The sequence below is a fragment of the Mus musculus genome, chromosome 9 (assembly GCF_000001635.26).
Source record: "Mus musculus strain C57BL/6J chromosome 9, GRCm38.p6 C57BL/6J".
Lineage (NCBI taxonomy): Eukaryota > Metazoa > Chordata > Mammalia > Rodentia > Muridae > Mus > Mus musculus.
The window spans coordinates 65,312,219-65,330,658 of record NC_000075.6 but is presented as its reverse complement, the minus strand read 5'-3'; the positions used below and the strand labels follow the sequence as shown (position 1 = coordinate 65,330,658).

The 18,440-nt window shown below is 40.1% G+C and overlaps 1 protein-coding gene across 4 annotated transcripts in view; it reads right to left on the bottom strand.

The window, feature by feature from the left end:
• Positions 1-18,440, bottom strand: part of Clpx (caseinolytic mitochondrial matrix peptidase chaperone subunit) — a 36,408-nt gene continuing 17,968 nt past the window's right edge. For 2 of the 4 annotated variants that reach the window (NM_011802.3, NM_001044389.2), the window contains 8 exons: positions 13,839-14,015; positions 13,166-13,330; positions 11,908-11,996; positions 9,676-9,840; positions 7,816-8,115; positions 6,360-6,452; positions 3,771-3,877; positions 1-845 (listed from right to left, as the gene is read on the bottom strand). In NM_011802.3, coding sequence (NP_035932.2) covers positions 755-845; positions 3,771-3,877; positions 6,360-6,452; positions 7,816-8,115; positions 9,676-9,840; positions 11,908-11,996; positions 13,166-13,330; positions 13,839-14,015 — 1,187 coding nt within the window. In that variant the 3' untranslated portion in view covers positions 1-754. Of the gene's footprint in view, positions 846-3,770; positions 3,878-6,359; positions 6,453-7,815; positions 8,116-9,675; positions 9,841-11,841; positions 11,997-13,165; positions 13,331-13,838; positions 14,016-18,440 lie in introns of all 4 variants that reach the window. The other 2 variants (XR_379423.3, XR_003947922.1) reach the window with 1 other exon arrangement.

The window sequence follows — 18,440 nt, the reverse complement described above, 5'->3', positions numbered from 1 at the left end:
GACTTTAGAAAAAGTGCACACTATAAGATATTTTATTTAGTCTAGCACATGGCTGACAGCAAGCTCTGTAAGATTAGTTGCCTATGGCCTTCTAAATATTTAAATCAGATTATTAATCCCATTTGCTCACTGATGGTGATAAAAAATGGTTCAGAGATGCAAGTAAGTCAGACAAGTCATCAAGGGAATGCCTCTGTTACTAATGGTGCCAGCTGGGAAACCAATGCCTCTCCACTAGCTGAAGAGACCAGAAATATAAACATGTCGTCAAAATGTGGGTTTTCAAGGTATTCTTACTTATCTAAAAACTACCTGATCCAATTTTTAAAATGAAAATTCAAATATTTCCAAGGAATGTGGGTAGAAAATGGTAACACTAAACAATGGGATCCCAGTACTCAACTTTAAAGATTTTATTTTCTCATCTTTAGAGTAACATTATTGTAAAGTTATTGCAACATCTGCATTGCTTAAGAGAATTCCTAAGAATTCTGTTAAAGTATATTTTTAAAAAACAGAACCAAAATAATGTACATTTTTATCTCTAAACATTGTGTCATTAAAGTCCATATACTGTCTTCTGTATAAATCAATGTGATGTTACAGTAATATACATGATCCGATTCTTATCTTAAAGGCTTTTGACCATGTATGATATCCGAGATAGATTCAATGCCTTTAATGCCAGACTGCGGAAACTGTTATGACCCTAAAGAACAGGGAAAGCTGTATGTACAGGTGAGAGTCTGATGGTTTAGCTGTTTGCAGCATCCGCTTGACGAGGCCATCCATCCTCCTCCACTCCAGAGTCATATTCCTCTTCAGAGGACTCTTTTGAGGGTGCCCTGTAATCAAAAGCCATGTTTGTATTTCAACAAAATTGGACCCAGAATAGTAAACTAGACTTCATAGCTAAATAAGCCAAATAAAACAAACAAAACATTTTAATATTAGCATTGCTTAGTGGTGAAATATGGGATTTAGTTATAGAAGAGTCTAGTGATTTGCCTAAAGAAGCCACTGCTGAAACAAACTACAAATGATGAACCAAATCCAGCCCAATGTCTGCTTTTGTAAACAAAATTCCTTGGGATACTGAAATGCTCATCCATTTATGTGCTGCCTATGGCTGCTTCTGTTCTGGGAGCAGTTTTGAGCAGTTGCTGTTTAGACAGTATGGCTCTGAAGTATTTATATGAGAAAGTTTGCTGATTTCCTACAATAAAGCAAGCAACAACTAATGTCAAATTTGTCATATTATCATATTGAAAGCCATTAAGAAGATCGGACTGTGCTGGTGCACACCAGCAATCCCAGCACTTAGGAGTTCAAGGCTATTCCCAGATACTTAGTGCCTCCAAGGCCAACATACATTCCAAAAAGAGGCAAGCCACAAAAAAGTTATCCATCAATTAGAAAATCAGCATCAAAATTCATTTTAATCTCTATAATCTGTTCCCTGTTCTCCCCACAGCCAGCCCTTTGGGGTTTCTCTGTGTATCCCTGGCTGTAGTTAGGCCTGCCTCTGCCTCCTCCGTTTTGTTGAGACAATGTCTCACAGTCCAGCTTGGCCTTCAAGTTGCTGAAGATAACCATGAACTCCTGAACCTTTTGCAGGTATTTCTCTTCCCACACAAATGGGTGTAGGTTGGGTATAGTTTTTAAAACACACTCTGCCTTGGCCAGTAGTACTCTCAGCTCCCTTTTGTTCCTCCCGGCTTAGCTCCAGGATCAGCTCCTCCACCAGCCCTGACCCGGACACACACACACACACACACACACACACACACGGACACACACACACACACACACACACACACACACACACACACACACACACACACACATACACACTCACACACACACACACACACACACATACACACACACATACACACTCACACACACACACACACACACACACACTGCTCCATTACTTTTAGAACTTGCCTCTAGGCACAATTACTGGGCCCTTATCAATTTATTATCTCCGTCTCCCCCTCCTCCTAAACTTAGTAGTTTGCACCAGCTAGTTCGCCCCCTCCAACATCCTTGGCTTCCGCCCACCCATAGCAAAGGCTGCAGGTCCTAGGTGCCCCGGGACATGACTGCTTGCTTTCTTCTCATTCCAAAGCATGGCAGAAAAGTTCCTCTCTTTCCCTGAGTCTTTTTCTCCTGGGACCCAGAAGTCCCACCTGTATCTTCTGCTCAGCAGTGGCCCCCCATGCCCCCTTCTTTATTGGCAAGTCAAGAACCAACTGGGAACAAGACCTTAGCAACAGAACCTTTCCTGCTTTTCTTTTCTGAACCCTTACACCTCACCTTCTGTCCAATTAAAAAAACAAAACAAAGCCGGGCGTGGTGGTGCACACCTTTAATCCCAGCACTCGGGAGGCAGGGGCAGGTGGATTTCTGAGTTCGAGGCCAGCCTGGTCTAAAAAGTGAGTTCCAGGCCAGCCAGGGCTACACAGAGAAACCCTATCTGAAAAATTTTAAAAAACCACCAAAAACAAAAAATAAAAATTTTTTTTCAATTTCCCTCCTACCTTAAAAACCTCTGCTTAAGACGGGCATGGTGGCACACACCTTTAATCCCAGCACTTGGGAGGCAGAGGCAGGCAGATTTCTGAGTTCGTGGCCAGCTTGGTCTACAGAGTAAGTTCCAGGCTACACAGAGAAACCTTGTCTGGGAAAAAAAAAAAAAAAGGAAAAAAAGAAAAAGAAAAAAAAACAAAAAACCCTCTGCTTACTGTATAAGCCTGTTCTCAGGCGTCTAATCTGTCATGCCAGGAATACTGAACCCAGAATTCTGGTGGATCCCACATTCAAAGAATTTGATTAATTCTGCAAGACTTCTTTCTTCATTCAATCTATCCTCTTTTTTTTTCTCACTTATTTTATTTATATGAGTACACTGTAGCTGTCATAAAAACCAGAAGAGGATATCATACCCCATTACAGATGGTTGTGAGCCATCATGTGGTTGCTGGGAATTGAACTCAGGACCTCTGGAAGAGCAGTCAGTCTTAACCGCTGAGTCATCTCTCCAGCCCATCAATCTATCCTTTATCTGCTGTTAGAGGCAGCAGCCTTTCTCTGCCTTCTTTCAGTTAACAGCAGGGGATTCCAACAGCCATAAGCTGAGGCTCTTCTGAGTTTCTTTGTTTAAGCTTCCTGAGCTGGTGCCAACAAGTAACTCATTTCTCTTGCTGAGAAACCAATTTTTTCCTCTTCCTAGACTATATCACTGTGAGTGCGTGATCAATCCAAGAATTCCTAAAATAATAGTGGATTCTTGTCTACCACTCAGACACCATCATTCTAAATGAAGCTGTCTGTGTGTTTTCTATCTGTGGATTCAAGGGTCTCAGGTGTGGTCTGGTAATTCGACTTCTCCAGGAGCACTGGCAGGTAGAAAAGGAAGCTCAGAGTTGTCTGGTTGCAACCCAGCCAGAAGCTAAGCAGGGTGGGACAAAGGGAGCCGAGAGGGGCCAGCACGTGGAAATTTCTGGGCAAGGCGTTACACACAACAGGTGTATGTGTGTCTCTTTTGTATACTGATAGTTGGAGAAAAAAATAGAGGCTGTTTTAAAGATCAGTTTTCAAAATGAGTCACAAAATTATTCTATAAAACCATATTACTTTTATCTTGTAGAAAACTCAGGAGGTTATTGCTTTCCTTACAAAACCGATTTTCAATGACAGCCCAATAAACTCAAGCAGTAGGGACCCTAACTCTGGCGCTATTCTGGCCTGAGAACACGCTTTACCGAATGTATCCTGGTTCCTTTTTGCCTTCTACTACTTCTTTGTCAACTTCCACACATACAATGTCAGAATTAGGAACTTCGAACATTGGTTCTAGTAACAGCTTTTCCTAAAGAAAAAAAGAGAAAAGGTAATAAATTAGGAGGAAAATTGAGTCCATAAAAATGCTTCAATTTTTTTTTTTTAAAGATTTATTTATTTATTATATGTAAGTACACTGTAGCTGTCTTCAGAGGGCATCAGATCTTGTTACAGATGGTTGTGAGCCACCATGTGGTTGCTGGGATTTGAACTCCGGACCTTCGGAAGAGCAGTCGGGTGCTCTTACCCACTGAGCCATCTCACCAGCCCCCAATGCTTCAATTTTAATCAGTGTAAAAGCTTTCATATTCCATATATTAAAACGGCTTCTCATTACATTCAGGTCATTTTATAAATAAGTCAATTGCCTATTGTTCTGTCATTCTAGGCAACAGAAGTACAAGCTGTAGTTTCACACTCTGATGCTACCTCCAAAGTGTGCCTGGTCTTTTCTATGGCCAAGACAGTAGAGTCATAGTCCTCACTTTTATGTCAATTAATATTAAAATCACCTCTGCCCAGCTATTCAATTTAAAACTGTGATTCAAATGAGTATTTGCCTCAAGTGCACCAGTAGGCCTTAAGAAAGCTAGAAAAACCAGTTTTTCCTATAGGTAGGGGTTAAAGGAAATTGCTGACACATCAAATTTCCACAAATGTCAACTGAATACCCTTTCTTCCAGTTAGCCTATCTGTCCTAAGTAATACCCTACCACCAGAGCCTTACCAGTGTCAAGCTGCTTCTGGTAAATGCATAGTTACACAACTGAAATCATACTGAGATGAGCAGTAAAATCCTCAGAGGGGAAGATAACTTGCTTTAGGAGCAGGCAGTGAAATAGTAATCAATGCCAATCTGGAGAACAATTTTTAAAAAGAGCGGGTGGTACCAGGAAGCCCATGTCCTAAACCTAGGGTCTCTAAGAAAAAACTCATAGTACACTGAAGCATAGAGGCTAAAATGGGGATTTCAACAGGCCTGAGAAAGAGATCTGAGCTTGGTAAAGTTCACATAGATCATGCTGGCTCAGATTCAGAGATCTGCCTAACTGCTTCGCAACTGCTGGGAAGGATGTGCACCATCCCACCTGGCTGACTCACACTATGTATTTCATCTGTCACAGTATGTGTGCTCTTGGGTTGGAAACACCTTCAATTTTAAGACCTAAAGAGTCTTAAAGTTTACAGTTTTTGGTTGTTTTTGTTTTCTTTCTTTTTTGAGACTGTGTCACCGTATCTACAAATGGGGATTGCAATGGAAGCCTCGTGCACATATATTCCAGTTCCAGTGTTCTAGCTACGGCTTTCAAAACAACCTGAGTAACATTCAGTTCAGACCACAGATGTAAAGATAAATGAAAACATAAGCTAGTGCTTGGGGACCTTTGCTAATGTCACTGATCTACTAACTGCATTGAACACTACTATCTTTCCAGAGTCACAGAATTTTATACTAAACGGAACCAACAACTATTTCATAGACAAACAAGTTTCAGAAAGTCAAGTTAACTGAGGTTCAGAAACTAGGTTAAGAGATTGAGGTTAGGCTGCCTTGAACGCACAGTTTTACTGAGAAGGCACGACTCCCCGGCCTGCACCTCATGAGACCTGACGTTACAGACAGGAGCCATCACCTCTAGCTCTATGATGCTGGGTATAAAAATAGGGGCTTATTGCATTCTAGCCAGCACTTTACCTACTGAATGCCCTAGCCCAAATTGTGTGTGTGTTCATGTTAGTGAGTGTGTGTGTGTGTTGTTTTACAAACACATTCACACTATTAAGCCACAAAATACCTTTTTCTGAAGCTGAAGCAAAATAAAATCTGTGTCTACCCTTTTCATCCTCCACCAAAAAATAAATAAATAAATAAAAATTAAAAAAAAAAGAAATGCATAGAAATAAAAAAGCTTTAGGGCAGATCTCTAGATAGAATTTCTAAAAGAAAACCAGAAAGTTTAATAGTCTCAAAAGACTCAAAAGATATGAGGAGGGAGATAGCTCAGTGAATAAAGCACTCACTTGCAGATATGAGAACCTGAGTTCCGATCCCCAGCAGAGACGTAAAAGTTCAGTAGATTCTATAATCTTAGTGCTTGGGAAGCAGAGAAAGCGGAGTCCTAGAAGCTAACTAAAGCTGGAAAGCTCTAGGTTCAGGAGACTCAGTCCAGTAAATACAGTGGAAAACGTCACCTGGTGGTACACCTAATAATCCCAGCACTTGTGAGGAAGAGTCAGACATCTCTGTGAGTTTGGGGTCAGCCTGGTCTACAGAGTAAGTTTCAGGATAACCAGAGCTACATAGTTAAACCCCGTCTCAACACCTACCCAACCACCAAAAGGAAGACATCCAACATCAACCTCCGGCCTTCACGCACATGCATCTGCATGCATGTGAGCAAACATACAGACACAAACGTAGGTATGCTGGCAAATGCAAAACAAAACAACATATCTGGATCACTAAGAATCCGGGAAGTGAGGGATGTTAATTTTTAATTCCATCTTACCATTATAGACCGAAGGCCTCGTGCACCTGTTTTTCTTTCCAGGGCCAATCTCGCTATGGCTTTCAGAGCATCCTCAGTAACATTCAGCTCACACTACAGATGGGTAAAAGAGAAATGAAAACATAAGCACGTCCTCGGTGATCTTTTCTTAATATAGACATGTGGCAGTTGATGTACTAACTGTAACGACTCTTATTAATTTTCCAATCCACAAATTCTTATAAACAATGGGACCAATAGCTATTTCACAGATAAACAAGTTCCAGAAAGTTAAGTAAACTGAGACTCAGGAACAAAGCCAGAGAGGAAGGCAAGACTCCTGTGGTCTCTATCTCTTGATAGACCTTAACCCTTTTCAGACTAGACTCTCTCTTACCACTTAGACCTCATTACAGATGACTTTCACTGGCACCTAAAATCTTCTTGCTACAGTGGGCTAAACCTAGAACCAAGTACTCTAGCACTGAGCCACAGCCCTAGCTGTCTAAGTAAATTTTAAAGAATATAAGCCGGGCGTGGTGGTGCACGCTTTTAATCCCAGCACTTGGGAGGCAGAGGCAGGCGGATTTCTGAGTTCGAGGTCAGCCTGGTCTACAGAGTGAGTTCCAGGACAGTCAGGGCTACACAGAGAAACCCTGTCTCGGGGGGAAAAAAAAGTGTAACACTCACAATGTATAAGAAAAAGTTAAAAAGGCAAGATGTAAGAGAAATTTGTCATTTCATGATGTTTAAGAATGTCATCCTCAAGCAGTATGTTTAATCAATTAACCACCGGGAGCCTTGGCTGGGTATGAGGCTCAGTGGTGAGGTGACTGCATGGGATCAGAGAGAAAACTATACTGAGATGCTAAGGTCACAAAATGCAAAGTGTCTTTTATCTGATTGGATGTGCTAGCTACAGTGACCTCCATTTTTGGATGTGAGAAGAAAAACAAAAATATCTATATATGAATATAAAAGTATATGAACAGCAAAAGCACTTAGAATACCAAGGCTGAAAGAACAATTCTGAGCATTTGGCATGGAAATGCTGACAGTAAGCTGACACTTCTCTCTCATCGTTGTACTTTATACTCATTTTAACTCAGAAAAAGCAAAACTGGGGCTGGAGAGATGGCTCAGTGGGTAAGAGCACCCGACTGCTCTTCCGAAGGTCCAGAGTCCAAATCCCAGCAACCACATAGTGGCTCATAACCATCCGTAATGAAATCTGACTCCCTCTTCTGGGGTGTCTGAAGACAGTGACAGTGTACATACATTAAATAAATAAATAAATCTTAAAAAAAAAAAAAAAGAAAAAGCAAAACTCACAAATGCTGAATGTAACACACTGTGCCTTCCTACATCTATACCCAGGCTAGTATTCCAGGTAGACGGGGTTCTCTTAATACATGGGCTAACTTAAAATAGAATTCTGCTATTAAAAAAAATTATAAAGGAAAACTTAAAACCTAACCTTATCCATGCTGAACAAGGCCTGATACTGAGGAATAACAGCATTCCGTGGCTCGGTCAGTATTTGTACAAGTGTCTTCTCATCTAGGCTGTGCAAAGGAACCACCACAGGCAACCGTCCCACAAACTCTGGTATCATGCCAAACTCAATAAGATCTCTGGCTTCCACATGGCGGAGTAACCGGTCTTTCTCCTCAATGTCCTGATGAGTGTTAGATTCCCCACTTCGGTTAGCAAGATCCGCTGCAGCTGCAGCCCTTCTGCCCTTTCCCAGGTTAGATGGTGTTCCAAAGCCGAGATACTGTCCAAGAAATGACAGATGTAAATAGTAGACAGATGTCGCAAAAGTGCTTTACACTTACAAGCCCCATATGAAACAGTCATAGAGGTTAAGTACTTTGACCAAGGGTTTGCTTTTCTAAGTAGCAAAGTCAACATCTGAATTCACAGCCACGCCCTAAATCCCAATAGGTTAAAATTATGTGGCCAATCCTCTTTTGACATGTCCTTGATTCTTTAACGTTACTTTTAACTTTACATATCTCTACCATCAAAGCCTTTTTTGGAAGTCTGAAGAAACACTAATAATAACTATTATTAGAACATAGTTTTCTTCCTTTGATTACAGAAATTTAAATACAAGCTAATCTGTTACTATGTTTGTCACATATGAAGGAAAAAAAGGTTCCTTAACTTACATAGAATTTCAACAGCAAGAAATAAATTAACTAAAATAAGCACTGAACTTGCATCCAAGCTTGAATACCTGACTCAGTACCTGTAACAAGGGTGGGGCCTATGAAACCACTACTAAATTACTACTGAGAATTAGTACATGAAGAATTCAAGGACAACTTAAAGCAAACTTTTGGAAAGCAAATTATAATACACTCACTTAGGAATGTCACAAAATGTAGTAGTGGCTACTAGATAAACCCCAAAGCATGACAAACACAGTGTTGTAGGTTTCTCACCACCATGTTCTCATTACATCTTACTGGAACCAATCAACTACTTGGTATAAGACGTGCACCCTGAAATCCAAGCCCCAATTAAAATCATGGCTTATAAGAATGTTTTGCAAGAAGGGGCCTGGAGAGATGGCTCAGTGGTTAAAGAGGACTGGCTGTTCTTTCAGAGATCCTGAGTTTAATTCCTAGCAATCACATAATGGCTCACAATCATGTATGATGGGATCTGATGTCTTTTTCTGTCATGCAGACACATGTGCAAATACAGTGCCCATATGTATAAATTAAATTAATAAATCTTTTCTTTTAAAGTATAAAAATGTTTTATAAGAGACACCAATAAGACACAATAAAAATCACAATCCTTTCCTACCCCTCTTTCCTCTAAGTTCTTCCTCCTATTTGGAAAACCCAGCAGTTATCTATGACAGGTTTTAAGGGCAATGAGACTTAGCTGTTTGCTGAGCCCCAGCTGCTCTAGCCCATTTGTTCCCCCTGCAGCTAATCTCAAACAGTATGAAAGCTCCTTAGACAAAATATAAATAGTAAACTCATCAAGTTACATTTCAAAATTGTTCATCCATAGGTACATTGAGACAGGGTCTTACTGTCATCCTGGATGTCCTAGGCTGGCCTCAAGTGCACAGTGATCTGCTTTTGCCTCCCAACTGCTAGGATAAAAGTCCTGTGCCCTCGTGCACAGCTAATTCATAGGTACTATGAATTATTAATTCTATTTTTTTGTTATTCTAAAATTCAAACTAGGGATATACATTGGATCTTTCTAAGAAAATCCAATGACTGGTAACCAGTAGACATTTGAACAGAAGCTAAGTGTCCATCATGTGTAATTTCATATTACCTTATGCAGAATTTCAAGGAAAACTCACCTTTTCATTTTTCCTCCTGCTGATGATTCTGTCTAAGCCATTAAAGGCACCAGATGCCACAAACAAGACATTTGTTGTATCAACTTGAACTGTCTCTCCACGTAGTTTTCGAGAATTCTTTTCTGGAACATTGACTATTGTGCCTTCTAGAAGTTTTAATAAACCCTGATAATGAATGAATTGTAGCATTACCATATGTAAAGACATTATTACACATCAAATAATAAGATTCAATAGGGGAAAACAATATATGGTTATGGTCAATGAGTATAACTAATGAAAACTCCCACATTTCTAAAACTAAAGTAAAAAAAATCAGGTGAATTTATCAATTTGGTACTTCATGAATTAATTGTAATTCAATAGACAGTCATGTAAGGAGGCTGAGTTTAATGATAAAGCCTTCCTCTCCCCATTCCACCTCTTCTCCCCACTCCCCTGATAACTCTGTAGCCCAGGCTAGTCTTGAGCAGTGATCCTCTGCCTCGGCCTCCTGGAGGCTGGATTATAGGAAGAGCCACTATACCTAGTTTGATGGCAAACTCTTAAAATATTTATTTTATTTTATTTTATTTTATTTATTTATTATATGTAAGTACACTGTAGCTGTCTTCAGACACTCCAGAAGAGGGCATCAGATTTCGTTACAGATGGTTGTGAGCCACCATGTGGTTGCTGGGATTTGAACTCGGGACCTTTGGAAGAGCAGTTGGAGCTCTTAACCACTGAGCCATCTCACCAGCCCCGATGGCAAACTCTTAATGCAGACAAAATAATGACTCTACAAAATAGTAATGAACAATGAGAATATTCAAATTTGAAACATAGTCAATCTTTCACATTAATGCTATAATTCTAACATAATTCTATAGTCACCTTTGAGAGTATATTTTGAGATGTTTTCATAAAAATAGTTGATAAGTATGACAAAAACATAATTCTCTGTATTTGTCAAAAAAAGAAAGCAGCAGCATTTTGGTTTGTTATAGTAATTGCCATTATAGATTAAGTTTATTACTGTGGTCACTAGATCAATGACTTTAATTATGATTCTGCATAAAATGAAATGCTATTTTATTTTATACCATCTTTTTGAGACAGAGTTTCATGGAGCTTAGGCTAGCCTCAAGCTTACTATGTGGCTGATGACACTCAACTCTTTTTTTTTTTTATATTTATTTATTTATTTATTATATGTAAATACACTGTAGCTGTCCTGAGACACTCCAGAAGAGAGAGTCAGATCTCGTTACGGATGGTTGTGAGCCACCATGTGGTTGCTGGGATTTGAACTCCTGACCTTCGGAAGAGCAGTCGGGTGCTCTTACCCACTGAGCCATCTCACCAGCCCGACACTCAACTCTTGATCCTCCTTGTCCCACACAGTCCCTGGGACGACAGGTATGCCACCATGTCTGCTTTCTTTTCTTTTTCTTTCTTTTCTCCTTTACTTTTCAACTCTTCTTCCTCTACTTCTTTTGGTTCTAAGGATTGAACCCAGAGCTTGAGCATACAAGGCAAGCAAGCATTTTACCACCAAGTGACATCTGGGCTCTTATGCTAATCCTATATGAAGAAACATGCATGGGGTATTTGTATCTAGTTTTCAACTTTATGGAAATGTTTAAGAGGGTCTTTGAAGAATAAAAATAAACCAGATTAAAATCATTTAATTTTCCCAAGTAACATTTCTTTTTGAAAGTTCATTTATTTTTATATTATGTGTATTGCTGTTTTGCCTGCATGGATGTCTGTGTGACAGTGTTGGATCCTGAAGTTACAGACAGTTGTGAGCTGCCATGTGGGTGCTGGGAATTGAACTCTGGACCTCTGGAAGAGCAGTCTTGACCACAGAGCCATCTCTCCAGCCCCAAGAAGTGTAATTTCTTATTTAAAATCATTTTAAAAACCTCTTTTTAGGGTCTGACCTACTTTAAAAGAGTATGTGAAGCTAGGTATGGTGGCACAGGCCTTTAACCCTAGCAGTCTGAGGTAGGAATACTGCTGAAAATTCAAGGGCAGCCTGGACTACACAGACCTTGTCTCAAAAAATCCCAAAACAAACAAACAAACAAACAAACAAACAAACAAACAAACAAAGTGGTATATGAAGTTTAGGGTGGGAGAAATAAAACTGAATCTAATTGAATGTGAAACCAAACGTACAATACTTGGGAAGCTGATGTATTCCCTTCCTTTTAGTGGACTTGAACAAAATATTCAACTGCTTACTTGCTGAACGCCTTCTCCACCTACATCCCGTAATTGATGAATGCCTGGCACACTGCCAATCTTATCTACTTCATCCAGAAAGACAATTCCTATAATTTAAGGAGGATTCTATTTACAATATGAAAAAGAAAGGCACAAGACAGTCTCAGCTTTAAAAGACTGAATAGCTACAAAGCAAAGTTATTAAAAATTTTTTATCACTTAACATGTAAAGGCTTAGTCATTTAAGAATATAAGATCTTTCTTATTCATCTTTTATATAACTACTATGAAATTGATTCTATAGCATACAATTTGAGAATAACTTAAATAATGTCTGACAACAATTATCTATATTAAAATGTATTCAATCTTCTTCCTTATGGTAAGGTGAGAGATATAGCATGAGGCGTTTGCCAGCACTAGTAAAACTTCAATTTATTCTTCCCCACATCTATCCCCCCGCACCACACACATTAAGTAATCAGTGTGTGTATGCATGTTTGTGTGTCTATGGGCATGCATGTATCACGGCACACGTGAGGTCAGGAGACAACTTGCAGTTGTTCTTCTCTCCTTCCACTATGTGGATTCTAAGGACTGAGCTTAGGGCTTTTGTCTGCTGACCCACTTTGATGGCCTATCACTGAAAGATTTGTCTTAAAGCACTGAGTGCTTCTCAGCCATCCTAATGCTGCAACCCTTTAATACAGTCCCTCATCTTCTGGGGTCCCAAACCATAAAATTATTTCATTGCTATGTCATAACTTTAATTTTGCTGTTATGAATCATAGTGTAAGTATCTGATATGCAGGATATCTGATATGAGAACCACTCACTGCCTCAGAGGACTCTGACCAGGAAGCTGTTAGGGTCGTCATGAAGTACTTACTCAGAGAAAGGAAATCAAGCATCTATGACAACCTTGGAGAACAGGCTACATTTTTCTATACTCATCCATTCTAAACTCTCTCACCCTTTTCCCTGACCCCAACCTTCCCCCACCACCACCACTAAAAATCTGGAGATGAGTGAGAACAAAACACCACTGAGAAAGAACACTAAGGCCTAAGTGGAGAGTAACAGCCTGTTTTCCCTCTACCAGCTGTCTTTGGAGCCATAAGACAAAGCCTAGAAGTGGGTAACACTGTGTGCTTTTCTACAATTACAAAATGTCAGCCCTTGACTCAAAATAAGAATCATGCTACTTTGTAATACTAGATGGTCTGTCTTCTCAAGACACTTCATCTGGGACAGACAAGCTACACTTACAACATACCTTGTTGTGCTTTCTCTACATTGTAATTGGCATCTTGGAGTAGTTTGGCAATCACAGATTCAATATCTTCACCTACATATCCAGCCTGGGTCAAAGTTGTACAGTCACAGATAGCAAAAGGAACATCAAGGCATTTAGCTAAAGTTTGTGCCAGAAGGGTTTTACCTACAAACAAAAAAATAGTAACTAAAAATATACTGTCTTACAATTTTTCTTAAAACAAAACAAAACCAACAACCAAAAATCCCCCAAACCATAGAGTATATAATGAAACTGAAATGCTACATATGTTCTCTACTATAATCAGACCTTATTCTATTATTCCTTTTACAAAGTTATAGATTGATATGATTAATATGTTAGCTAAAAAGTTAGGTATTAGCCCAAAGGGTATTCTAATATCTCAAATTCAGTTTACAGTCTAACAGTGAACAATAATCATACAACCGGAGCAATCTTAGATTTTGCTTTGCTTTGTTTTTTTGAGACAGGTTCTCATGCTGTGCACCTGGTTGGCCTCAAACTTGTGGCAATCCTCTAGCACCAGCCTCCCAACTGCTAGGATTACATGCAGGCATGAGAGCCAGAATCCACTATTATTACAAGGTATTAGTTATAGTATCATCCTCTATTTTTAAAAATGCATAATAAAGTTTCCCAAAATGTTATTTACCTGACCCAGTTGGTCCAAGCAGCAAAATATTACTTTTTTCCAGTTTTATATCATCTTGAGAAGAGTCCAACACTTCACCTCCTCTTTTCTCCTGAGGCATTTGCTGGTTTACCTGCTGCTGCATAGAGGCTCCCAAGGCATTGCCGTGTGGGCTGATCCCAGCGATCTGAAGCAACTCTGGGCAAAAGAACACAGGGGTTACTAGAGCTGCACCTGATTTACTTGAAAAATGTTCCATACAATCCTACATCCAGAAACAAGAAGCACTTATTGAAAAACAGCTCAAATATTTCAGCACTGCTTTACCCAAAAAAGAGAATTTCAAATTGACTAATGGCAAATGCTAATAAATACATGATTATAAAGCAATGAGCTTCAAAAAACGGAACTAGAAGAGAACTCTCGTCCATAGTTACATCAGTGTGCAAGTGTGCTCTTCAGAATATCGTACAACACAACAGTGCTTCAGCTGCCAGCCTCTCCTTGCCACTAAAGAGCTGAATAACCCTGTACAAGTCACAGAAACTTGCTGGTTCTGTTCTCTGTCTATAAAACAGCATTATCACCTGTCCTACTAACTTCAACACATAGTTAGATGTTCTAAGGATAATCATAATTGATTTTAAAATACTATGTAAAATTAAGGTCTATCTTTCCATCTTTCTTACTTTCTGTATAAATGAAAGGCTGGACTATAGACAAAAACAATGAGACCAAGTACTGGAGAACACACCTTTCAAGTACAGGAAGCAAAGGGTGGCAAATCTCTGATTTCAAGGGAAGTCGGGACTACATAGTGGGTGTCCAGGCCAACCAGAGTTACATAAGAGGACAAGAAGAGGGGAGGAGGAGGAAGAAGAGTGGGAGAAGGAGGAAGAGGAAGGGGAGGAACAGGGAACCAGGAACGAGTTCTAGTCTTAGTCTGGCTGCCTCCTGCTTACGGAAGCATGGAAAGTTCCTAACTTCAGCTACAATATGAAAATACTGTGACACTGGCCTTCTCTAGTCTCATCTTCCTGTAAAAATGTTTCTTTTAGTGTAGCAGGAAACCAAGTGTGGTAAATCTCACTATCAATGTCCTTATCTGAATAACCAATTTTATTGGGTATCAACAGGATCCTTCTAGTTCCTTCAACAAACAAAATATTTAACTAGTTTATAAAAACGAATGCTTATTCTTTTTTTTTTTTTCTACTTGACTAGAATAACTCAGAGTCTTTAAAGATTTTCCACCTTGGTAAATAACCAAATTGTTCCCAGTTCTCATCACTTAAGGTATCTGTGACTACATTTTACTTGTATATAATTTTGAATTTTATACTATATTTTATGTGTATGAATGTTTTGCCTGCATATATGTGGACCACGAGGTCAAAAAGAGGGGATTAGATTCCCTGCAACTGGGGTTACAGATGGTTGTGAGCTATCATGTGAGTGCTGAGAAGTGAACGCAGGTCCTCTGCAAAAGCATCAACTGTTCTTTCTATACCACTGAGACATCTCTTCAGGCCCAGCTACGTCTAAGAAATGAGTTAAGGATATCATCGTGCTGTCTGGTGACCATTTAATCAAGCCAACAGACAGAATAATAACAGCTCAGCAGTCATCCAGTTATCATTTCTCCTAGTCTATCATCAATCATCACTTTAATGCTTACAGCTAATGCTAGTCTAGTCAGTATCGCAATATACACAGAACTTGAGTTGTAAACATCAGAGTTAGTAAATCACAATATTATTATCCACATTAGGGAATGTGCATATCTGAATTTAGCTGCTATTGGCAAATTTTTTAATTTCTGGGAAATATAATTAGGAACTATAATAAAAAAGGACGTGACTTTGATTTATCTCTGTCCAATAGAAAAAAATGATTTAGATAATTTTTTTAAATTACAAGAGAAAAATAAGTTACAATAAAGCTACGTGATACACATGTATTTTATTTATTCAGGGCGCTACAGAGTGGGTCCAGCAGGTAAAAGCCCTAGCTGGATAACTCGACAACCTTGAATTTGATCCCTGGAATGCATGTGAAATCTATCGCCTTTATTGAGAGATGCAGGGCTGGCTTGGTATGCACAGTGCAGCAGCAGAAACAGGAAAGACTCAGCATCAACCAAGTACAGCTCCTGGCAGTTGTCCTCTGACCTCCATGTGCTGTTGGCCGCATACACAACAAAACAAACTGGCAATGGTGATGTGGATTACTCTATTTTATGAGTAGTGCCCTAGATTATCCTTTGAGGGGAGTCTACTTTCAGGTAGCCCGCCATCTCTGCTTGGCCTCACTCTGTAAGCCATTCTCCACAATGACAGCTGTGAGCAGAGAGGTTACAGTGATGCTCAGTGACACGCAGCTCAACAAACCTGTGTCTGTGTCACTAATCCCTGTAGACTTTCTTCTACTGATTTATACTTTCACTAGGTATCAGCCTAAATTATTAGTATTGATTGCAAAGTTGATTCTATCTTTAGATTTGAGAATCTATGTACATTGAAACTAGCCTGAAACTTTTGGTGTAGCTCAAGTGGCCTTGAGTTCACTGAGTGCTGGGATTACAAGCATGTAAGACCACACTTGGTTTAGATCTTATATTCTTCTATATAACTTAATTCTATTGCATTAACTGTATGTCTTTCTAAAAAAATCTTTGTGTATGGGTATTTTGCCTGCATGTATGTCTGTGCACCACTTGCCTGCTTATTGCCTTTGGAGGCCAAAAGGGGAACTCGATGTCCTAGAACTGGAGTTTCAGATAGTTGTGAGCTGCCAATGAAAAGCAGTCAGTGCTCTTAGCCACTGAGCTATCTCTCCAGCTCATCTGAGAGTATGTCTTAATTTTACTGTGTCACTTATTGAATATTAGTATTTCCATAAATGTAAAAATAACTTGGTCAAGATATGGTGGCACACACCTGTAACTTCAACACTCTACAATTCAAGGCCAGCCTTGGCTGCACAATTAGATCACTGTATCAAGCACAGACATGCACAGACCTATGTAGTTACACACCAGAGACAATTTTCTCTTTAAAAAAATTTAAATCTAGCCGGGCGTGGTGGCCTACGCCTTTAATCCCAGCACTCAGAAGGCAGAGGCAGGTGGATTTCTGAGTTTGAGGCCTGCCTGGTCTACAGAGTGAGTTCCAGGACAGCCAGGGCTACCCAGAGAAACCCTGTCTTAAAAAACAGCAACGCCGGGCGTGGTGGCGCACGCCTTTAATCCCAGCACTCGGGAGGCAGAGGCAGGCGGATTTCTGAGTTCGAGGCCAGCCTGGTCTACAAAGTGAGTTCCAGGACAGCCAGGGCTATACAGAGAAACCCTGTCTCGAAAAACCAAAAAAAAAAAAAAAAAAAAAAAAAAAAAACAGCAACAAGCCGGGCGTGGTGGCCTACGCCTTTAATCCCAGCACTCAGGAGGCAGAGGCAGGCGGATTTCTGAGTTCGAGGCCAGCCTGGTCTACAAAGTGAGCTCCAGGACAGCCAGGGCTATACAGAGAAACCCTGTCTCGAAAAACCAAAAAAAAAAAAAAGCAACAAAAAATTTTAATTAGACATACTGATTTTTGTATTAGATTGGTTTCCCTCTGTGTTACAACACACATGCTGAGGTTAGAAGGCATGGTGGGAGTCCATTTCCTCCACTGTGTGGAGCCACTATGTGAGTACTGACTGACTCAGTCACTAAGCTGGCACATCAAGTATCTTTATTCATTTGGCCATCTTGTTGGCCCACAAAAGATAAGGGCCTGGAGAGATGGCTCAAGAGTTAGGAGTGCATACTGCTCTTGAACAAAACCTGAGTTTGGTTCCTAACATCCACAACAGGCAATGCACGACAACCTAGAACTCCAGCTCTGGGGGATCCAACAACCCTGGCTTCCATGGATACTTGTTCTCATTTGTGTGTGTGTGTGTGTGTGTGTGTGTGTGTGTGTGTGTGTGTGTGTGTGTGTGGGTTGGCTTGCTTGCTTTGAGACAAGGATTCTCTGTGTAGCCCCGACTGTCCTGAACTTCATTTTACGTAGACCAGGCAGGCCTGGAACTCAGAGATCTGCCTGCCTCTACCTCTCCAGAGCTGGGATTAATTAAAGGTGTACATCACCACCTTCCCCTGGCAAAATCTTTTTTAAAACTTATTCCAAGGCTGGCAAGATGGCTCAGCGGGTAGGAACACTTGACTGCTCTTCCAAAGGTCCTGAGTTCAAATCCCAGTAACCACATGGTGGCTCACAACCACCCGTAATGAGATCTGATGCTCTCTTCTGGCACGTCTGAAGACAGCTGCAGTGTAGTTATGTATAATAATAAATACATCTTAAAAAACAAAAACAAAAAAACCTTTCAGCCGGGCACAGTGGTGCACGCCTTTAATCCCAGCACTTGGAAGGCAGAGGCAGGTGGATTTCTGAGTTTGAGGCCAGCCTGGTCTACAAAGTGAGTTCCAGGACAGCCAGAGCTATACAGAGAAACCCTGTCTCGAAAAAACAAAAAACAAAAAAAAAAACCCTTATTCCAAAGTTACATACTGCATATGAAAGAGACATTTCAATGATGCACAAGAGCGTTGAATAACCTTCTTGGTACCTAACACACAGG